Here is a 24,207-nt window from a genome sequence, read left to right on the forward strand (position 1 = left end):
ATGCAGAATCTGACTGAACTCCCAGTGAATGCGACTTCACAAACAAGCCTGTCTGTGATCATCAAGGTGTGCATAGTCATCCCCTTCTTCTGCGCCTTCCTCTGCTGCATCGGTGTCATGCTGCACATCTTTGCGTCTCACAGGCAGTTCCTGGACACGTCGCGTTACATCCTGTTTGCCTACATGCTGATCAACGACACGCTGCAGATCCTGTCCTCTGTGCTGCTCTTCCTCTTCGTCATGGGTCAGGTGAAGCTGGTGCTGGTCTGCTGTGTCCCTCTGCTGCTCCTATCCACTGCCACTTTCCAGAACACTCTCCTAATCCTGGCCACGATGTCACTGGAGCGTTATGTTGCCATCTTCTACCCCCTGCAGCGTCCGGCCGCCTGGCGCTCGGACCGCATCTGGATCATCATTCTGTCCCTGTGGCTCCTCAGCTGCACTTACCCCATCATAGAATTTGCCATTGGGGAGCTAGACCCCGCTGTGGATGCCCTCTCCACCCCTGTGTCCTGCAAAGTTACTGTTGTAAACTCGTCTGCAGTCCAGATGTTGTTCAAAGCTGCATTTTATGTGCTTATGTTCACTTTAGTGGCTGTTGTTATCCTCTTTACATATGTGAGAATCCTGATGGAAACCAGGAAGATGAGGCAGAACAGAGCATCAGTAAGCAAAGCCATGCACACTGTTCTGCTGCATGGCTTCCAGCTGCTGCTCTGCCTGTTGGCTTTCACTCACCCCATCACCGAGACTCTCATAGTGCTGCATGCTAACTGGCTACCAGAAGATATCGCCTTTTTCAATTACTTCTGCTTCATCCTGATCCCCCGCTTCCTCAGCCCGCTCATCTACGGCTTCAGAGATCAGAATCTCAGAGACTACATCGGCAAAACCTTCCTCTGCTGCTCAAACAACATCAAAGCTGCTGTCATTGGCAAACTGCAGGACAGTCTGTCTGCTTCATGATTCAAGCATAATGCAGAACTGTCATAAAACGTGCTTGTGATGTTTCATCGGGGTGTCTGCAGGACAGGTCTTAAAAAGAGATCAGTGAGATGAGATACACTGAACTCTGAACAGGTTTCTCATGCTGTGTCGTTCTTAATATTGTTCATACTGACATTTAACAGGTGTGCTCTTTGTGTGCTTTCACTGCAAATGATCTGTGCAGAATCTTTGAGTCTAAATGAGTGAATAACTTCCAGAGTTGCACTGTTTTAGTAAAATCTTCCTTCTTTGTGCTCCTCCTTTGAGCTGCAGTGAAGGAAAACTAACATAAGAAGGAGATTTATTTTGTTAAAAACCATTTATTCTGGAAGTTATTTGCTTAATTTGCTCATACAGACAGCTGAAACCTCATATTAGCTTTAAAAGAGGTTCATGACTTTTCAGATGTGTCTTGAAACAACAATCTGATGCCCATATGAACACCGAACAGGTTTGTCATGCTGTTTTATTAATATTGTTCATACTGACCTTTACCAGACTTCCTCATTGTGTGTGTTCACTGTAAAGGATAAGATCACAGACCTTGATCTGTGCAAAATCTTTATATGAGTCTAATGTGTGTTCTTATGAGTGACAAAAAGTGAATAACTTCCTGAGTTGCATTGTTTTAGTAAATATTTCCCTCTTTGTGCTCCTTGTTTGAGCTGCAGTGGAGGTACAGTAACATTAGAATTAGATTTATTTTGTTAAAAACTGTTTATTCTGGAAGTTATTTAGTTAATTTGCAGATTCAGCTGGGCGAAATCTCATATTAGCTTAAAACTAAGTTCATGATTTTTCAGATCTGTCTTGAAGCAACAATCTGATGCTCATATGAACACTGGACAGGTTTTTCATGCTGTATTGTTGTTAATATTGTTCATACTGACATTTAACAGGTCACTGTAAATGACAGGATCTCAGTCAGCTTGACCCTGAACTGAATCCTTGTGAGATGAAAATTAAGTGAATAACTGTCAGAGTTGCACTGTTGTAGTGAAAGCTTCCCTCTTTTGTGCTCCCTGTTGGAGCTGCAGGGGAGGAAAAGGAACATAAGAATGTATTTATTTATTCTGTGTTATTGCTAAAACAGTTATTTCCGCAAGATATTTTCTTAATTTGTTAACTCAGACAGTTGAAGTCTCATATCGGCTTATATGACTTTTTTCACAGATCAAGTTCTGTGGATGTTTTTCAGTGAAGATACATTTAGAGGGGAAGCTTGAAGAAAAATCTGGTTAAGAAAAATCTGTTTTTGTGTTGCTATCCCTCCACTGCAGCTCAGCCAGAAACACAAAGAGAGAACTTTGTACTGCAAACGAAAACTCGTGCAGCTGATTTGCCTCATTTTAGATTCTGATATACTTAATATAAATTTTTGCACAGAACAAGGACTGTGGATTTTTCCCCACATCAATATGTCAAAGAACTGAGAAAGGATCTTTTCTGGCCAGAGGAACAATTACAGCGAGTACCAACAACTTTTGTGTCAAAGTAAAACCATGAAATGTTGTTTTCCATCATGTGATGGACCAAAAATATCATCTGGATTTTTCACTGGTTGTACACTGAATACATCTGAATAAAAAATAATACAACTTCCTGTATGTATTTCTGAAGTAAGTGCATCTGGATAAAAGAATGCTGAACATCTTTGCTTGATAAATAGTTAAAAATAATTGAATACCTGTTTTTATCATTCAGTCCTGGAGGCTGCTGCTGTTGATTTTGCTAATTGTAGAAATAAAACATGAACATTTCTCTTTAAAAAAAAAAAGGCATTACAGGGTATTTAAGCCAATCATATGTAATTAGGAAATGTCTTAGACATTTTTAGTGAGTCTGTCATAGATAATTATTGTAATTACCAAATGTTTTGTATCAGATTTCACCTTAAAGTTGAAATGTGACTGTTGCTGTTGTGCAGTTTCAGTCAGGTCAGAGTAGATCAGAAGCTTATTAATGACTCATTATTTGGCCATTTTAGGTCACTTTACTGGAACTGGTGACATTAATGAAATAGATTGTCATTATAAATTTTTTATACTGGTGAGAAATCCTTAAAAAAAGAAATAAAGTGATAAGTCATTTAAGATCGAATCATATCCACTGATATTCAATCATGATTTCATACTTTAGTCATCGGTACGATCATGAAACAGGTAATAAACTGCATCGTATGTGGTCTTTGTAAGTCTCTAGTTTAGAAACCCTGCAGAAACCCTGGTAAAATATTTACTATCCTCTAAATGAGGCGAACAAAGTAAGGTCACATCATTCTGTTCTCCAGATTCTTTACAGATAAATCTAACCTCTGCATAGGAATTAATAATGAAGGAATTAAAGCTCTTGTCTTCTTTGAGAAAACAGTCATGACCTCTGTGTTTTATGGACTCATGAGCACCGGTTTTTGAAATGAGTTCCGCACTTTTATAGATCTGACAGTTAAACATAAACCAGGTGGAGGCTGCAGATCTGTGTCAGCTCTGCATGCTTTTGATTTTTCTGGACTGATCTGTTTTTGTCGCAGCTTTTTAATTGAAATTAGCTTTGTGTTCCTTTAATTCCTGTCAATGGTGTCTGAATTTGGGTCCTAAAGTCATTGATGCATGACATGCGTTTGGCCCATCAGTCCCCTGATTTACTTTGTGCCTCTCAGAAGCTGACAGTTGTATTACCTTTCCAGAGTGTAGTAGACTTCAGTAAAAAGCTATGTTAACAAATGGCCAGTGAGTGTAGGTTTCTGTGCTTGTTTTGACTGAAGAACTTTTTTTTACTGAACAAAGTGTCTGAACAAAGAACTACCATGAAAATGGTTTATTAAAAACCCCCATATGTGCTTAAGTTCTTTGGAGCAACATTTATAGTCTCTAAAGGGACCTCTCTTTTTTGTTTTGGAGTTTTGTTTCAAACTGATTTTTAAGATGATATCAACTTGACTAGTCCCTCACTGGGGAAAGTTGCACATTACAGCAGCTAAATGCAAATGAAGCACAGCAAATAAGGCAAGAAATACCAAAGCATAATGAAGATACAACTTTTACAGGTTCAGAAATAGCTATGGCATGGCAGGTAAGTGTGAGCAAATCATAGAAACACAAGGTGTATAGAATTGTATTAAAAGTTTCTACAATGTTGCATTTGAGATGTCGAAGAGAGACAATAAAGTGTTTGATGACGTGCTTGAACTACTTTTAAGAGCTTCTGGCTAAAAGTTTTTTTGTGGAACTAAAATGATTTTTCTGTGGCATCAGTGTGAATAATTTCTGGTTCCAGTCAGAACCTGTGTGTTTCTGAATGAACTGAAGTCTCCTCAGATGTTTCTCTGCAGAGTTTGGTTGCTGTGCGGACATTTTACCTGCAGGTGGCGCTGTGACTCCAAATTTGATGCCAATATGCGCTTAAATTTATTTATTTGGAAAATAAATGATTGACTGTCCTTAGTCACACGCTTTAAAGCATAAATGCAAAACAAACATGAAGAAATACAGATGAACAGTTGATCACAGCAAATATAGCATGATTTATTGAGCTCAAATTGAAGGAGCAGATCGTTTAATTACAAATATAAAGAAAAAATGAAGTTATTCTAGAAGAAATACGTTCACCCTAATTGTCCTGAGTGAATCCAGGGTTCAGGTCAGTCCAGAGAGCAGAAGACGGAAACTGATCCGCTGTGAAGAGTCTCAGATCCTCCTACAGCTCCTCAAACAGCCAGCAGCAAATCAGAACCCCGAAGATCCTCAGAGCTGCTCAGGAAAACCGATCCGGAGAAGCTGCTGAAGGACGCAAAGTTTGATTCCAGCGCTGCAGATGAAGATGAGTCCTGTTGTGTTGGTTTGCTGTGTGCTGGTTGCAGCTGTGGCTCCCAGATGTTCATCAGAAATGTACACGTCGCTGCTGAACGTGAAGCAGGCGATCAGCGTGGAACGGAAGTTGATCGATTATCTGAGAACTTATATCGATCACGAACAGGAGAGACTGCAGGACATCAAGCGGTGAGTGATGAAGACTTATTATATTATTACAGATGACCATGGCAGAAAATTAATCATTTACTGTTAGTCTGTGCAGAATTAAAGGAAAACATGGCACTAATTGATGCTTCAGGTTTAGTTTGTGGTCAAACTGCAGAGATGATCTCATAATGCTGGAACACAGTGAGTAATAAAGGAACAAGTTGTTGGACATGATGGAAGCAGTACATGTGGAGGTTTTACAAGGATACGGTCACATTGTTACATCCACAGCTGCATTTCAATGCGCCTCTGATTTCATCCAAATGTATTTTGACACATTGAGGCACGCAAAGCTCACAAATTTTAGATTTTTACCTCTTTATAGCACCATTTTCAGGTTATTTCAGGGTTTAACTGAATATAAAATGTGGCACACTGTACTTTCTGCAAAGTGAGGTTCCTATTTAACTTTCTCTCATTGCTTAGTCCATGATTCGTATAAATATTACTGTAGTGTAGGAGTGATTCTCACACTGTGTGCAGGAGTTAGTCTGATTCATAATAATTTATGCCTCAAATCATATACAAAGGTGTGTCTTGTGACTAAACTATTGAGCTGCACCAGTGTTGCCAGCTTTAAGATACTAGGATCTGTGAGATATCTAATGAGAGTGACAGAGCTGAAGCTGTAGTCGCATACCTGAAATGCTAAAACCTTAATGTTATCTGTTAGAAGGGGAAACCAGAGGCGCCTCCTGACAGCACTGAAAGCTGTGCATTCCCAATGAAAACACTTTGAAACCTAAAAAGTTGTGATCTTTCAGGCCTTGTCCAAAAAATCTGAAATCCTAAAGGCCTAAACAAGCAAGTTCTAATGAGCAAACGATATCTGTCGATCCATCCATTTTCAACCACTTATCCTGGGTCAGCTTTCGACTGGTAAACAACATCCTGAGATATTTACACTGCCTTGCTTGGGGTACCAACTCGCCCAGAAGGAGCAATCCAGAATTTTTCATGTGGAGAACCATGACCCCATGACCAAAGATTTGGAGGTGCTGACTCTCATCTCAGTCACTTCACACTCGACTGCAAACCACCACAGTGCAGACTGAAGGTCACGATTTGAACTGAGCAGAACCACACCATCTGCAAAAAGCAGAGACACAACTCTGAGTTACCCAAAGTGGAAGACACCCTTTTTCACCCCGACTGTTCCTCAAGATCCTGTCCATGAACATCACAAACTGAATCAGAGACAAGGGACAATGTCCATGTACTTAAACTGCTACTGAAAACATGTTTGACTTTGTGCTTAGAATACAAATACAGTGATCATTTTGGTTGTACAAGGACCAGATGGCTCATAGGAACAGCACTGGTGCCCTCCTCTGGGACACTGTCATTGGCCTTCCCCAAATCCACAAAACACGTGGACGGGATGGTCAAACTTCCAACTCTGCAAGGGTAAAGAAGTAGTCCACTGTTCCTCCTGAATCTTAGGTTTGAAAGTCAGTCAAACTTCCTTCCACCACCCTAGAATAATCTTTTCTAGGGAGCCTAAGCAGTGTGATGCCTTGATAGTTAGAGCACACTCCCTGCGTCCCCTTTTTTAGAGTTGAAAGAGCTGACAAAAGGGTAAATATGTGAAAAAAACACAATAGTTGAATAGCACAAATATTTTTAAGGGTGTAGAATTTGTCACAGTGCTGAATACAAATTCATGAAGCACCTGTGGTAGAAATCTACCATAACTTAGTCATATCAGTAAAACAAACACAATATGCTCCAGTGTAAAAGCTGTAAACACAGTAAGATGTCTTAGCAGGTATAGGGTGTTGTTGTATTATTAGTGCCCATAAACTAAACCAGCTTTCACAAAATTAATCATTTCACTTCTCATGCAGTTAGAAATCTTAGCTTTGTTGGAAAGAGGCTGACTGAGCAAAACTAAACAAAGTCACTTCCCTCCAATTTTAACCCCTGACTCAACTGTTTCTCTGTGGAAATGACTGACTGATTTTATGGAGGAGTCATTTTGGTCACAAAGTTTCAAACGGCAGCTTTGTTGTGGAGGATTTGTGCGGTGTGAGGTTTAAATATGTTTGGACTTCATAACAATATAAGTATTATTAGATGCAGATTTACACGACTGAGCCTAAACCCATTGTATTTTTAAATATAAGGCTCGGTTCATTAGATTATCAGATTATAATCTTGTTCCACCAACTGATGTGACTAAATTTATTGAGCTTTTACACGTTCTGCTCTGAGGAAGACTCTGAGGGCTTTTTTGTGTTTTTTTTCCACACAGTTTTTATACAAAAGTGTCTGACCTGCACTCAGAACTTTACAAAGGCCCGGCAGCTGGGATGGCGAACCCTCTGGTGGCCTTCACCCTGATCAAGCGGTTGCACTCCGAGTGGCTGAATGTCGTCTACAGCAACGAAGCTCTGGAAAACGCGCAAGGTCGGCTCAGTGTTTCTTCACCGACACATCTGGTGGTGATAACGCAACACCCTTATTTCTCTCCTGTCACTACCCAACCCCCTCTTCACCTTTTGGCCCTCTGCTGTCCAGCCCTCAGGTCCAGTTACGAGGAGGAAGAGGCCGAGCTGCCCAAACTGGAGGACCTGCAGGGGGCCGCCAAGGGGCTGATGAGGCTGCAGGACGTTTACGCTCTGCAGGTTTCGAGTCTTGCCAGGGGTCGCTTCCAAAGAGTCGCTAACGGTGAAGCTGTTGATGTCTACATGCCTGCAGTGTCCATCCCGCTGTCTGGTGATGACTGCTTTCTGGTTGGGAAGGTACAAAACCTGTTATTTTGCTTTACTGCTTACCCTGATTATTTTTAGTGTGCCTCTTTTACATAAGAAAAGAAGCATTTTCCTTAAAATGTAATGAAACCCCTGAACTCCACAATTTGTCCAAAGGTTTGAACCACATGTTGTCTTTATAAAAAATCAGCAAAATTACATATTTATCACAGATTTAAACATAAAAAATAATCTAACTTTGAACTAATCTGGTGTAGAACGCAGTTTTGTCTAGAAAAGTAACCAAATCTAAGCTTGACACCGTGCTATTTCATTTTAGTCACTCTATTCTAATGTTTCATTTAAGAATATGTCAAAAAGTAACCATTTGCGAGACATAAAACAAAAACATTCTGCCCTCAGCAGTGCAGCCGAGAAGCTTTTAGTGACTCAGCTGCGACCAGAAGTCATCCAACAAAAATTCAATTCAGCTGAACTGCAGGCATTGTTTGCCCACAACAGATAGAGAAGAATAGAAATCAATTAAAATGTCAATGGTAGAATATCTATATTATGAAGAGTCGCCATTTTTTCTAGTACTGACACATATGGATGCACAGTCTGAGTACAATAGGATCATCCACTATTCATTTCTAACAAAAAACAGTTTGAGCTTTTAAGCTTCATGTCAAACCTCCAATGATCTTGAACAATCCATCCATTCTCTATACACCGCTTTATCGGGGGGTGGGTGGGTGGAGCCTTCTTGAACAATATGATAATGTTAAAAAAAATCTTCAGTAAAAGGTACTGAAGTAAAATGCAGTGATGTAGATGGATAAAGCAGCATAAAATGTAGTAGTTCAGTAAATAAGCCACCTTTGGTTATCTGTCGTCTATGTATTTCCTAAAATATAGCAAAGACAAAGTGATGAGACTCTGTTGAAACACATCTGTCATCCCTCTGGATCCATTTTCTGAGTAAAACAAGCTACACGTGTTCAGGTAAAGAAATTAGACACAGAGATATGTGGATGATGCTGCTGTGAAGGTTTCCCTGCTGTTCCAGAGATCTGCAGCAGATTTTATTCCAGATCCTCCACTGTGTGTTTGTGTGGTGGGAACAGAAAAGACAGTCAGCCTGGAAAAAGTTGGATTCCTCCCGTTGCGTGTCTCAGAATCCTGCTCATGTGAGGATGATATGTTATTCTAGTATGGAAGAAGTATGGAAGGGGAAAAAAGAGGTTTCCCCACAGTAAAGGGCAGAGCGCTGTGTGGGAAAGACTCGCTCCCGTATGGAAAAGACATTATCTCATGCTGCTGACGTTAAGAGCAGAGCTTGCCTTCACTTGTGCTGAGATAATCTGTGAGAATCTGTGGAGAGAGATGCTTCTTTTAGGGTGTTGTCAGCTGCTTTTATGTGGCTGTTAAACCAATTTTCCAAACGTGCAGGGTTTGTTCACAGGAGTATTTTTCAGCTGTTCGAATAGAACACCAGCTGGGGCTTTCCTCAGTGGAACTATTTTAAAAGTTCATTGGTTCTCCAGCCTGCTGCTGTAAAGTCCAACAGGTCCCAAATTATAGAGTGTAATATTGTGAAGTGGATGTAAACCTGTGGCAGAGCAGACGTTTGATTAGCTGGTGACTTTCTGTGTGTGCTTTGGAGGTTCGGTGGTTGGTTTGTGTGACGTCTGGAGAGGGTTGTGGATTTAATCTTGTGATGAGAGGAGCCGCATGCCACCCTCTTTCTATGTGGGTGATGCCATGGCTTTAGTCAGCACTTAATCAAGTCAAATCAGCTCCAACGTTCTGTTCAAGCAGGTAAAAAAGACTGTGGTAAATGTTTATGATGCACTAACTGCAAAAAATGCTGCTTAAGGTGTTCAGACCTGAAGCAGCATGCTGCATCTTTATCTATAATGTAGTTTGCTAAGATGACACACAGGTACAATATATTGAAAAGAAATCAGTTTAGCATTTAGTTTGTCTTTATTTTTGAGATTAAGACCTTGTTTTCTTCGAGTGACCCCCTATAAGGTTCCAAAAAATGATACAAACAAGCATAAAGACAATGGACATGGGACAAAAGTGAAATATATCAAAAGAACCAGATGATTGCAGATACATAATACTAAAACCAACTCTTAAAATGCAGTTGCACCCTTCACTTATGCACGTCTGATCAGAACTTTAAACTACAATCTTGCTTTAAAGGCACAATCATTAAGCTGTAGCTGATGAGGAGCATATTAAACAGAAAAAAGCTTCTCTACCAAATTCAGAGCAGATCCCGAGAATCCTGCAGAACGTCCATTTATCTGAGCAAAAATCAGAAAAGCTGCAAGTCGTCACATTTCAACTCTATAACGTGCAAAAGTATCAAAACCAACGCAACTATATGCATTTATGTCTACAATGTGCTGCCTACATTACCCATGATGCAACTTCACCACCCCATGTTTTGCTGTATAATTTGCTCATGTCGCCTGGAGCTGCAGCTGCTATGAACTGCTTTTCACCTCCACACCTGCAGATTTTTTTTCATTTTCAAGCTTGCATTTAGACCCAAACACTCAGCTGACGTCACTTGAGGCTTTTTATCAGATTTTGATGGGCATTTCTTTCGCACACAGGCAGAAATACACTTTAAATTGTTGTAGAAAAAATGATTAAAGGTAAAAAACAGTCAAAACTATTTGAGACTAGAGCTGCAGTTGTTGATTTGACAACAAAAATATTAATTAAAGGGCAACTAACTCTATAATCCAATATTTATTTCTATAATTTTCAAGCAAAAAAGTCAAATAATTTCTTTTTTTTTTTAATGTGGGCATTTGCTGCTTTTGTTTTACCCAAACAATAATTAATGATATATTTGGTTTATTAGCTGTTGGTTGGACAAAACAAGCAAATTTAAAACATCAGGTGAGGTTCTGGGAAATTTTAAGAAGCATTTTATCTTCTTGATGTTTTTAATCGCTAATGTACTAAACTGTTAATTGGATAACAGATGACGCCTAAACATCCCTGGATAAGAAGTCAGAGTCAAGATGGGACGACAATAATGACTGAAAAGTTCAAGAACTTCTCAGAGGCAGCCCGATAGCTGAGTGGTTTGGACTGATGTCATATTGGTACCCTGAGCAGCAGAACCTCAATTAAATTCCCAACTGGCCAAACCATTTGCTGCTTCTCATTCCTCTGCTCTCCCTCCTGCACGCCCTGTTTCTTTACACTCTTCATAGTGAATACATGCAAGACACCTAAAAATACAGCTTAAAAAAGAAGAACACAAGTAAAAGTTACATCACATCTTGAACTTAACATTCTTGCCAAGTCATGATGCTCTTGTCGCTTCTATTAATCAGATAATTTCAATAGTGTCCTGGACACAGCAGAGAAAACAGCAACAGCTGCACATGCATACGTGTCAGGAAGAACCAGAAAGACTGAAATTAAAAGGTTAAATCCACTCAAATGGACACTTTCCAGTTTTGAAGTCTCACATTAACTGTGTTAGTCATCTGCTAGCTATATTTTCTGCATTTTACTATCCAGCCCTCTACTTTTTTTTTTCCTAATTTAGCTGAAACAACCACAATGACCTGGCCTATGGCATCTGATCCAACGATGACAAAGTAATTCCATCCGTTTGAAGTGATAGAAACTCAATCTGCTACTAAATGGATGTGATTATTACCATCCCTAAAACCTGAAAGACTCACAGAGTCAAAAATGGATTCAGCGTTTTGGTTTTTCAGTCTGATGGCCAGTCTTTGGAATGGCAAATTCTTTTAAATTTTCTGATAATTTAAATGAACATTAAGCCTGTGTTTTTGCACACAGGTGGCGTATGAACAGGAAGACTATTATCACTCCGTGCAGTGGATGGAGGAGTCGGTTCGTCTCTTCAGGGGAACCAGAGGAGAGTGGAGCCCTGAGAATGAAGGAACCTTAGAAGATGCTCTGGATCACCTGGCCTTCTCTCATTTTAAAGTAAGCAGTCTTACATTTAAGAAATGCAGATTACTGATGGATCACAGAGCTCTGAATTTCTCTCTTTGTTTCAGACAGGAAACGTCTCCCACGCTCTGAGCCTGTCTCAGGAGTTACTGCATCACGGTAAATCTTTTCTGTTAACTCCTCTCTTTGCTTTAATCACATCTGTGCAGCATAAACAGCCTCTGGAAAACCTTCTGCACCAGTTTTATCTTGCATTTGAGCAATATAAAAGTGAAGGAGCCATAATCTATAGGACTGAGCATCTACACAGACATCCTGCATGTGTTTCTTCTCAGACCCAATGAATGGAAGAGTTCTGCAGAATGTAGAGAAATATGAGAAGCTGCTAGTTGCTGCAGGTCCACCCAGAGGTGATGGTCTGAGGAGACCCACCTCCACTTATTTAAGGACCAGAGAAACTTATGAGAGACTCTGCCAAACCCAAGGCTCTCAGGTACTCATCACAATCAATCATACTATGTATCAGGACCTTTTTTTTTAATGTTGTTTACAGGCCTTTACATACTTGTTAGTCAAAATGTTAAGTTCTTTACAGGATAACCACCAGTGATTTAGTGTATTTCTTGAATCTGCATGTACACTGATCAGCAAAAGCATAAAAACCACCTGGTTAATGTTATGTCAGTCACTGTCATACTGCCATCACAGCCCTGACACACTGGGACATGGATATGTAGCCTGTAAAGGTGACCCTAGCAGTGGATCCTGTGGGTTGTGGGTTGGATTCTTCTGGGATCAGACTTGGATTCTGGTGCTTTGATGCTCAATCAGATTGGGATTTGAGGGGCTAGGGGTCACTGCCTTGGGCCCTGTTTCTCAAGCTGTTCCTGAGCAGTTTTTGCAGTGTGACAGTGAGCACTCTCCTGCTGGGGAAGGCCGCTGGCATTGCAAAGTGTTTGCATGGTCTGCAACAATGTTTAGCTAAGTAGTATGTGTCAAAGTAACATCCATGTGAAGCCATGGTATCTCAGCAGAACACTGAAATGTAATGAGATTATCAACATCTTTCATTTCACTTGGCAGTGCTTTTAATCTTGTGCCTGATGGGTGTAGAAAGCTGCTATTTAAAAGGGGTTACAAATTTGTTTGTTTCAATAGATGTACCTGCAGCTCTTAGGCCATGCCAAATGCTAGCATGCTAACATGCTGATGTGCAGCTGGTAGACCCTTTATTATGTTTGTAGTCAACATCTGAGTTTACTGTTTACACCCACCTAAACATTGTTGTAGACCAAGTACGCTCTGTCAGAAACACCACTCCCCAACAGATGTGGTCTCACCCAGCAGAAAAATGCACCCTGACAGACTGTAAAATATACTGCGAAACAGCTTGAAGAACACAACAGCCTAAAACAGTGAACCAGTCTCAAAACATTTCAGCATTTGCAGGGTGCACCAAAGCAAGTCTGATACACTGAGGTCCCACCCCTCAACCCACAGAATCCAGATAATCTGCTGCCATCGTCACAATGACTGTAGAAGTCCTAAACCCATGGCCTAAAGGATCAGCTCTGTTTGGACAGCACGAGGGGAACTTAGACAACAACACAATTAGTTTTATTGGTCTATTTGCTAATTAGCACCAAACAGGGGGTCCAGCTAGGCTAATAGAAATATCATATTGTGGATGAATTTCCATGTTTTGATCCTGTTAATGGACTTCAGCTGCATGTTTCCTCTGATAGCCAATGCATTTCAAGAACCCCAGACTGTTCTGCGACTATTTCACCAACAACAACCCTGCACTGCTGCTGATGCCGACGAAACGGGAGGTGTTGAGCTTACAGCCATTTGTGATTCTTTACCACGACTTCATCACCGACGTAGAGGTTGAAGACATCAAGAGTCTCGCCCAGCCTGGAGTAAGTCCTCATCCAACTACCCATGTGTCGGCAATATGTCGGCTTTCTACGAATTAACAGAGAAAACCACATCTTTAACATTAACATGCATTTTTTATTTCCATCGGGCAGATCCTCAGATGGTTTTGTAATCTCGTGTTTTGTAGAGTTTTGAGCTCTTCCACAGGGGACTCACAAAACACCAAGCATGAAAATATTTTCTTGGCAATAGGAAGAGATTCATGAGAGACTGATTAAGTTCGCTCAAGTCAACAACTAAATGACCTGTGGTGGAAAATCTGTTTGAGATTTTGCTATTCCCATGTGAACATGTGTTCCTCAGTAAAATTACATAAAGTTGTGGTGACTCTCACGTTGAAGAATGAAGAATTTGTCAGATTTTACAACTGACGAAACCAAAACTATTGTTATTCATTCTCCATACACATACTATTCAAATTGTTTAGAATATTTGTTGTATTTGTTGATTTTGTGAGCAAATTCAATAGTGTAATATAATCAAATGAAGCTACTGCTGTCATATACCACAAACTGTGTATTAGGAGCGACACTACAGTTGATTTCTACTGGCAAAAATAACTGCAACACTTCTTTTTTTTCATCACTGTCACTCTGTCTCATGTTTTGTTTTTCTTGTCTCTTGACTCTGAGTATCCAAAATAGGTGCATATTTAACTGTCTGGCTCAGTTTTATAGCTGAGAATTTGTGCAATTTGGAGCCTTTAATTACTGGAAATAGACAATAAATGTGTGCATTTAGTCAGGTATTGTAATGAGATACACTTTTACTTGATGTGATTAATTAGGACTCAAATTAGCTCCACAATAATTAAACTGTTCACAGTTGAATGCACCTGCAATAATAATCCACTACAATAATTTGTCTGTATATATAAAATGCTCTTGCTTGGGAGTGTTGTGCCCAACTAGTACTTTTCTAATGCTTTTAAGTACGCTTTGCTGATTATGTTTGTCTTTGCAATGAGGGCACTGGGAAGGAAAATTAGGTTTAGAATCTGATATAATTCATTGTATTAGGAGTAAAGACATGTTGCAAAAAATATCAAACTACACTTCTATTACTTAATGATGTTCTGTGCTGTGAAACTCTCTGGCTGCAGGGGTCTAAACCGATCTTTTCCTTCTGGGAAGACCCTGAATGTGTCCTATAGAGGAGAAGCTGGTCTGCTTCCAGACATTTAGCGAGGCTTAAAGGAATGAGGGATCCATTACTATGAAAACTTGGCCGAGCTGAATATTTGCAGCATATTGTCCTCCGAGCAACTCGCACTTCACTGAGTCAGTGACTGCATGGAATATCTGGTGGGCAATTGGTGCCCTATAGTTTCTGTGAGGTATTGGCATTGTTCAGAGAGTTTTCCATCCTTTGCTCCGATGGAAACCCCTGCATTTATTTCATCATTATGTCAGCTTGTGGGCTGATTGAAAACAGGCCCGTGGTATGGTATTAGTTTGGAGCATTGAGCAGCGTTCGCCAACCATGAGCACCATTTACACTTTACTCCTGCTGGGTCCAAAAGCTTTTAAATACGACTCTGCAGAACACACGTCTGTTGTCAGTTAACAGATCTGCCAATCTGTGTAAAATTATTAGTCACACTACAAAATAAATTCAGAAAATGACTGCCAAACACAAACCATAAAACTAAAGTCATATATACTTACTGAAGTAAAGGCATATTTTACGAGAAACACTGTTACTTTACAGATATTTTCTGAATTATTACGATCAAACACCTTCAATAAACTGATTGACCTCAAAGTTTTGTAATGAAACAGTTTTATGTTCGAGAATTATTTGAATCAAATGCCTTCCATTACTAGGTGTTAAACATGCCTATTTTGGAAGACATTTATGTTTAATTGAATGAGTTCAGAAGAAGATTTAAATGTCAATTAATTATTCACAAACAATTCTGCAGAGCCCCCCAGGAGGACCTTAAAAACTAAAAACAGTTTCCCTCTGTGCTGACTCTGCTTATAGGTTGCAACTTTAAGTTACCAGCAGAGTTAACAAGAAAAGAAGTTTTATTTCAATAAACGAATACCTCTCATCAATGAGAGCACAGTCGGCTCGAGCAGCAAGAATGTTGTGACTATACAGGACACCTTAAACATGAATTTCTTCTCCGATGTGGACAAATCAAGAAAATTAAGCCCATGTAGCATTAAAAAAGCTCCTGCAGTCCCCCTGCAAAGTCAGTTTGGAAAGATTCATCATTCATTGTTGACAGCGATCTTTGTGTTATTTTTTTTCAAAAGTAAAAAGATTCAAGATTTAAAGAATCATAAATAGAAATTTATGTAAGAATTCTAACCGAAAGGTTCCAGACTCAAGAGGTTTTATTTGTCACATGCTACATGAGCAGTGAAATGCAAAGGGACTGTTTCTCCAGGCTGTGCAATAAAAATGAGACATAATAAAGTACAAATCTTGAAAAACAAACAATGCAAAATTGGAAAATAGTTCCAAAATCATAAATAATGAGGTAGATCTTAAAGTAAACTGCAGTGTACGGTTTGCGATTGTTCGACAGATTGTGCCTGCCCTCCACACAAAAAGCTAATTGTTTGTGTCCTAACAGTCAAACCACGTCCTGCCAGTCCTGTTGTTGCATTAATGCAGACGCAATGTCGTGAAACCGAATACTTAGACACTAAAAGTATATTATTTGGGAATTAAAGCTTTCTAAACCTTATGGAGGGCAAAGTCACCAAGCTTTAAAAGCAAGTTTCATGCAGCTTTTATGTCATGGTGACCATTTAAGCAGCAGTTATGACTCCCTCCCCATTCATTTACATGGCAGTCTGGTCTTGTTATCCTGAAATAACTGTCTGGAGTGTTCACAAGATGGCGGCTGAGTGTCGAGACTTGCCTATCAGAACTTTGCCGTGCACACCGACAAGTTAAAAAACAGAAATAAACTGGAAACTCGCGTCTGTTGTGAGAGAAGAACATCTTTTCCAAAGCACTTAAGCAAAATGGGAAGATCAATACAAGTTCATCCTTATGACTGTTTTGGAAATGCTTAATTTTTTTCCTGAGTTTTTTTTTTTGGTCACGTATTTATAGCTAGACATCAAAGTTTGGCTTCTTTGACAATCACCACTAATATAAGATTCTGTTTTCTGTCTTTATTGACCAGTTGAGGAGATCTGTGGTGGCAGCTGGAGAGAAACAAGCGACGGCAGACTATCGGATCAGCAAGAGGTACAAACATTATCAGTTTAATTCTGACTACTGCTGGTGATTTATTTAAAAAAAAAAAAAAGATGCAAATGGTGTTAGACATTCTTCTGAACTGCTGTAGTATTTATTTTTTGCAGTGCGTGGCTGAAGGGCTCATCTCTCTCCGTCGTCGGGAAGCTCGATCAGAGGATCTCGACGCTCACAGGTCTAGACGTGAAGCATCCATACGGCGAATACCTGCAAGTAGTGAATTATGGGATTGGTGGCCACTACGAACCTCACTTTGACCATGCTACAGTGAGTTGATTAATTCAGCTGATATTTGCACATTAACCATTTTATTAATTGTGATTGATTGATCAGCTTTCTTACATCTATTTGCATTTCTGTGAAACCAGTCCCCTTCGAGTCCTGTCTTCAAGCTGAAAACTGGGAACCGTGTGGCAACTTTTATGATATACGTGAGTGAAGTCTAACCATTTTTTCTGACCCTGTATGACCCAGATCGATGCCAGAGGTTCTTGGGCAGTTTCCTTTTGGCTGTTTCAAAGTCTAAATTAAAAGCAAGAATGTCCAGCTATTGCCATGAGTGTCGCAAGACCTTGGAACAACCAGCCTGACAAACTCTGGCTGGATCTGATTTCAAAGCCAACATTGTTTTGTAGATGATCTCTGACCTCCATTATGCTGTCTTCTTCTATCATTTTTCCTTTAAATGTCATTTTTTCTTTTATTTCTGTTTTGCAACCCCTCTGCTGAATGTTTTCTAGCTCAGGGTAAACCTGGATAGCGATTAAAAAAGAATGACTTTTACAACAGTGCAGCAGACAGAGCAGCTTTTCATAACATGAGCGCATAAACACCAGACACAGCGCTGAAGGAATGTCCTTTTCCACAGCTCAGCCCTGTCGAGGCAGGTGGGTCCACAGCCTTCATCTATGCCAACTTCAGCGTTCCTGTCGTGGAGGTAAACACACCACGAGTGTCTTAGATGAACTGAAAGCAGCCTTCTTTGTCTTCGTTACATTTCTGCCTCGGGCTTATTTTCGCCTCACTCTCGCTCTCCGCTGCAGCTGTCAAAGTGCTAAAAGGTGAGATCATAGCAGCAGCAGCCATGAGGCCTTCACCGCAGCCCTGTTTTTGTGCTGTCACTGGAGGTTGATGCTGGTGTTTGGTTGATAAATGAGCTCCAATGGAAGATTTAATAGGCCATCCTTCTCAGTTTAACCATTTAACCTTACAATTTGTTGAAACAGAAAATAATTGAAGTTCATAAAGCACTAAAATGACAAATAAAATACTGTAACTGTAAGGACTCTTGTACATGTTTATATTACACCTGCATATATTTAAGTATGCTTGAATTGTTTCATTGAATTTTCAAGCAAAAAGGAAATGTTCTGTATCTTGAAGACCCCCTCAGGTGTAAATGAACCTTGTTAACATGTGCAAAAGGTGTTTTTATTATGCTGGAAGACAAATGATGAGTCACATAAGTGTATTTCCACCTTGCAACTGCAGTGCTTATTCTTCTTTAACTCTAAGAAACCAATCCTGTCACTTTGCAGAGTAGGGCTTTTTTTTTTTTATTATATAATCGTTTTATTTCAGAATCTGTTTTCAGCTTCAACTTGTATGGCTGAATTATTGCAATATTACAACTTACCATTGCTCAGCATAAAGAAGTTTTACAATACTTGAGTGGAGTTGCAATTGAGCTGGTGTCCGAAAATAGTTTGGACAGGATAATTTTTATAGAAAATTTTTTTAAAATGTAACTTTGAGACACACAAATTAGATTTAAAGATTTTAATCAATGACTAGAGAGGGAGTTTATCAAGAAAATTGCTCATTTTCATTCATTTCATTTTGCAGACCAAATAATTTACCTGTTAACTGAGAATATAAAGACCAAGTTAATCAATAATACCAGTAATTGTGAGTTAAGAACCTCTTTTCTAACTCAAATAAATGATTTGTTGTTTTGTGTGCCACAGAAAGCTGCTATCTTCTGGTGGAACCTCCATAGAAATGGTGAAGGAAACACTGACACCCTACATGCCGGCTGCCCTGTGCTCATCGGGGACAAATGGGGTAAGACTTAGTATGACGGGAGTGATACAAAATCAGACACATAAAGGTGTTTTTTGTATCATTTTAATCATCTGTTTCTCACAACACCCATACTCTACACAGTCTTGAGGATTCCTGATACACAGGAGCTCATGTACAGGAGCTGCACCACATCTGTGCTGCATTATGCTTTTAGAGACAGGACAGAGTGCAGCTGAGACACTGAGGGCTCATCTTGGCAGATAAACATCTGCTGCCGCTTGGCCCAAACCTTTCTGTATGTGTCGGGGAGCAGAAGGTTATTAATCATCACAAAGCAGCTGCAGAGGCACTTGGTAGAGGCTGTTTTTAGTAGCAATATATCACCAGGTATTAATGTCAAGGCCGGCCTTTTCAAAATAAATGATCTAAAATTTAAAAAATATGCAAGAAAGCTTACATTAATACAGTTTTTTAAGTGATTAAGCATAGTTTGGTTTTGTCTGTGTGCCTATTCAGTGGCAAACAAATGGATCCACGAGTTTGGCCAAGAGTTCCTGCATCGCTGCAGCCTGAACCCTGAAGAGTGAAACGGGGCAGAGGGATCGCTGGGCCCCTCGGAGGACAAGCCTTTACAATTTGGAGGCACACTTCAAGAGAAGGAGGCAGCCAGAAAGCGAGCGCTGAGGCAGGGGAGGAGAGAGCCGTGAAGGGGCAGCCTGCATCTGTGATTGGAGCCCCGGGCCCCAGGGAGCCCGGAGGTACAGCAGTGGACATGGAGCTGGAGGTGCAGGAGGAGGAGGAGCAGCTGGCAATCAGCCCCCAGAGGACAAATGCTGCTTCTGGCCAGTTCCTGCAGATGGAGAGAGGCCTCTGCATTCGCACACTGCACTGGTTTCAGTAAACTGTGTGTTTACCTCCTGCCTGCTTAAAAAAACAACATCTTATCTGGCCCTATTCCTACACTGGGGCCACTCAGGGGTCTGTTTTTACAAATCAACAGCTGAATCTTGAAATTTAAGTTTGAAATGAACAAAGATTCTCAATATGCCAACTTAAAATATCCATTAAATGCACTGTTGTTGTGTGATGGATTCAGGAGCAGATACAGACCATGTGCTGCACAGGGTGGAGGACAGTATCCGGTTTCAAGAGGTTAAAATCTGACTCTCATGTTTCCAAATTGGGTTGATTATAACAGAGATTCTTATGTTCTCAGACCTCAGGCTTGCAGCTCAGTCTGGTGCTGTGAGTCAAAGGAACCAGTCATTGTGAATGTGCTTGTTTATCCCCGGATGACTGAACAATGTGGTCATCACTGTCTGTGGCTCTCTTTGAATTATATGTAGCACACTGTCTAGTGGAACAAATGACCCACTAAGTCGGCCTCTGATTGAGCTGCTCGTCATTAGTCGTGTTCATCTGCATGCTGAGTGATCGTGTCTGAACTCACACAACCACCGCTGTCTGCATACCACTCAGATATCTGCATGCAAGTAGGTCATAACTCATCTTAAAACATGCCCAGAATTGAAATTTAATTTAATAAATTAATAAAAGTCTGTATGAGCTGTGGAAAACGTCAAACCTTTCTGAAGGCGACATCATAGGAGCGTCCTGCTGCTTGATTGGCAGGAGTTACACCAGAGAGAGTCTCTCCAAACACACTTAGACAGAAAATATATGAACAGGATATGCACTGGATGCCTGTTGCACATTCCTGCATGTACGCTAAAGAGCAGCACTTGATTGTTTTCCAGGGAGATGATGGATCGGGAGGCCCTGCTGTCTTGAACCTCATTCTACTGCTTGTTTACTTTCATTGGTGCTGTTGCTGTGAGTTTTGTACCTTCAAAAATGCAGTTACAGCTACATTTTCACTGAAAACAGAAAGTTTGTTTAAGATTTGCTCAAGGTTTTCAACTGCTTTATGCATCTATTGATTGAAAAACCTACTTTAGCTACTTGTTTACCATTTCTTTTATATTAAACCTTCTTTTCTGTGCAGTCACATCAGAATCAGAAACAGTGAAGCTAAAAGGTTTACAGTAAATCTTTCACAGCTCCGTCTTAAGACATGAAGCTTAACGTTTCCCAGAATTGAAGCGGCTTTATTCTGCGCTCTCCCTATTCACTCTCCCTCACTGTTACCACAACAAACATGGCTGCAGAGGATCCTGTTGCTATGCAGCAGCACAGTCCAAACTACCTAAAGCAAACATGACCAGATCATAGGTCTTCCTCAGTACATTGTCAAATGCATACAGTGATTCTGCACATTTAAAGACAGACATTTTAATGCTCCCTAAATTTTATTCGGAGAATGAGCTGATTGCTTTTCAGAGTTAGTGAGTGTGCACGACTGATACACAAATGTACTTGAATAAAGAACTGACTAACAAAGAAGAAAAAAGCTGATTTTAGTCTCAGGTTGAAGAAAGAGAAAGTCTTCATTCACTCCTGTAAGTGAGCAGATCTGTGCTTCCCTCTGCTGGTGACTTTAAAGGTAAATTAATGGAGTCAGTGTCATGTTGAAATGTTTTTTATCCTGGTGAAATATGTGTGCTGCTTTTGCTTTTGCTGTTTAATGTTTCATTGGAATTTTAAAAAATATTTTTCTTTATTTATTTTACAGGGATTGAATTCCCATGAGTTTTTTTTTATGGTCATTATACAACATGGCTTACCATTTTAATACATTTACATACATATAAATTGTATTGATTATTTTATTTGACATTATATTTGAATATTAAATAAAGTACATGTCTAAATTATTGAACATTAAAATGTATTTTTTTGATAAATCCTCCTCTGTGATGGTTATAATGTTCATTTCAAGTGTAAATTAAAATGTATGGTATTTTTTGAGAGGATATCAGCCTCCAACAAAAGCCTGTATAATAAATCATGTTGTGTCTCAACCTTAATATCGAAAGGTTGATTGAATTAGTATTTTATAGATGGTATTATAGGGTAAATTGTATTACATATAGAAGTTGTTCGAGAGATTTCTAGCATCAGTTTTATTTCCACTTCTGGTGTTTCAAATGGTATAGAAATCTCACATTATAATGACCATACTTTGTATAACATTTTGTTTAAATAGGTTTTCTGTGATTTTCTACCTTTACTACCTGAAGCACATTTACAGTTTTCTTTTAATTTAATGGGTGCAGTACCTTAAAATCAAACCGGATATGCTAATGCTAATTTTTTTTTTTTAAATCTGTGTTCTTTCTAATTTTTTATTTTTAAAAAAAAACAAGGAAAAACCACAAAATTTCTATTCACCTTATTTCGCCCTGCCCACTTTCAATTCTTCGTAGTTCCGCATTTTGTCTTCTCACTTCCGGTCAGCCCTTTCCGGTAGCTGGCTCCGCAGAGTTAAAGCATCAAAATGTCAACAGACGCGACACCAGGGGCTCTAAAATGGGAACAAACTGCAAGTTTTATTAGGAGAACGGATGGTCTAGCATTCCCTCATCCATCAACCATGTCAGTGTGGGTTGATGATGTGAGAAAGTGGCCGGAGATCTCATATGGTGACATTTTTAACTACTTTGTGCTATCCCTGGGTGTTGATGGTGCATACCTGTCTGTCTGTCTGCCTGCCTGTTTGCCAAACCCACCTCTGCTTCAATCCAGCCAGCATCCTGCATAAACTCTCTTTTCCTCCTACAAAAATGCACTTTTTCCTTTATCTCTATCTTTCACTTCAGAAATAAATTCCATTACTTTTTTAAACCAAATTCTGTGTTGATGTCTACACTTAAGGCCACACTCAGTCATTTCAGCAGTAAGTGTTTTAAAAAATAAGTATTTGTAACATAAACACATTGATAATATTTATTAATAAAAAACTATTTACAAACAGGTCATTCTTCAAAATCATTCTTCACTGTAAAGATTAATAAAAATGACTATTTACAAACAGGTAAGATTATTCTATACATTGTAAAGATTCTGAATAAACAATCTATAAAAAAAGTAGTAACTATTTATCTATAAAACTGAACTTATGTACAGGTAACATCTGATCATCTCAGTGGCAAAACTTAATGTCCTCATTCTTCCTCTATATCAGAAATGATGTCACCTCTAAGGTTACACAGGGCTGCACAAATTCTTAAAATTTTGTCCTCTTTGGGAGTAAGGGTGATGGGAAATGTTTGACAAAGGATTTTAAAGGTTTTTAGTCGGTGTATGACCCGCTCAACATGGACCCGTACATTTGCAATACGCCTTGTGCTGGTGGTGTCCTCTCCAGACAGTTGCATGCCCCTCTTGGTGAATGCTGGGATGGTCAGTTTCACCTTCCGTTCGTACAGAAGATCTTCAATAGTGAAGTCTCTGTCAGCCATTACCTCATCACCTGGGCGGAGGTATTCCAAGAACCCAGAATTTGAAGTAATAAATTTATCACTGCACCTTCCTCCATAGGCAGCTGAAATAAACATGATCAGACCACATGGTGCAATGGCGACGAGGTACTTTATGGTGTTCTGGCCATAGTAATGGCTGTAAGACTCACCTCTCGAGTCAAGATTGCGTGGCTTTAGGAGGGGGGTCTCTGAACAGTCAATCACACAGGTTGTTTTGGGGTAGTGTTCTTTGAAACTCTGAGGCATTGTTTCCTGAATGGTCTCTCTGGGCAACCAGGGAACACCTCTTTTTTTTCTCCATTAGATCAAGCCTTGCAAGCAATGACTTTACTCACAATGGTTTGTGAGACACCAAATCTTTCAGCAAGGTCTCCCTGCAGCAAATTCAGGCGCAGCTTCATCAGGGTCATCAGGAGCTGATCCCAGGGGTGTAAATGGAAGCTGTTGTGGTACTCTTCTGTGAGGCGCTCAGCAACACAATTAAATGCCTCCAGAGACAACCCTGTATACAGCTGACATAGGTTATCAGTCCTGAGTAGGGTTGAGTACAATGCAGCTGACCCAACATACTGCGTTCCAACTTCAGATGTCAGGGGCTTCAGATGGAGTGATGATCTTGCAGCATAGCTGTGTTCAGAGACAGACAGATCTTACAGACAGATCTTCCCACTGAGTTTCCACATCACAACGTGGAGGCATGTGAATGTGGTCATCCTTCTCCTCTGCATCCTTGACGCTGACTGTCATATCTAAGTTACAAAAAACACAACGAAAATGTTTTTTTATTTGGAATTAAACTTCAACCAGAACATCCACGGGTCATGTGGGTGTTGCTAAGGTCCACCATAATGACAAGTAGTACAGACTAGCAAGAATTAAAAATACTGAGACTGACATACGTTGCAAACTTTAAGTCTTACAAGTATCCAGAAATAATGTAAGCTATGCTGTAATGCTGTAATATGGCGCCGCCCT

General features: G+C 39.9%; 2 protein-coding genes across 3 annotated transcripts; both read left to right on the forward strand.

Moving 5' to 3' along the window:
• or95a1 (odorant receptor, family 95, subfamily A, member 1) lies at positions 1-1,301 on the forward strand. The gene has a single exon (XM_022208154.2). It carries the CDS (start codon positions 1-3, stop codon positions 964-966), a length of 966 nt encoding a protein of 321 aa, XP_022063846.2. The 3' UTR covers positions 967-1,301.
• Positions 1,302-4,496: 3,195 nt separating this feature from the next.
• p4ha3 (prolyl 4-hydroxylase, alpha polypeptide III) lies at positions 4,497-20,409 on the forward strand. Of its 2 annotated transcripts, none has more exons than XR_002596320.2 (13): positions 4,497-4,985; positions 7,261-7,415; positions 7,527-7,750; positions 11,546-11,695; positions 11,770-11,821; positions 11,998-12,155; positions 13,408-13,584; positions 16,752-16,816; positions 16,933-17,092; positions 17,194-17,256; positions 17,694-17,886; positions 18,793-18,889; positions 19,367-19,385. XR_002596320.2 is itself a non-coding variant. In XM_022208164.2 (13 exons), exons 1-13 carry the CDS (start codon positions 4,801-4,803, stop codon positions 19,435-19,437), a joined length of 1,626 nt encoding a protein of 541 aa, XP_022063856.1. In that variant the 5' UTR covers positions 4,497-4,800; the 3' UTR covers positions 19,438-20,409. The 2 variants fall into 2 exon arrangements, 1 of the variants encoding a protein (XP_022063856.1); XM_022208164.2 differs by having other exon boundaries at positions 17,694-17,762; positions 19,367-20,409.
• Positions 20,410-24,207: the final 3,798 nt, after the last annotated feature.

Source organism: Acanthochromis polyacanthus, chromosome 13 (genome assembly GCF_021347895.1).
Source record: "Acanthochromis polyacanthus isolate Apoly-LR-REF ecotype Palm Island chromosome 13, KAUST_Apoly_ChrSc, whole genome shotgun sequence".
NCBI lineage: Eukaryota > Metazoa > Chordata > Actinopteri > Pomacentridae > Acanthochromis > Acanthochromis polyacanthus.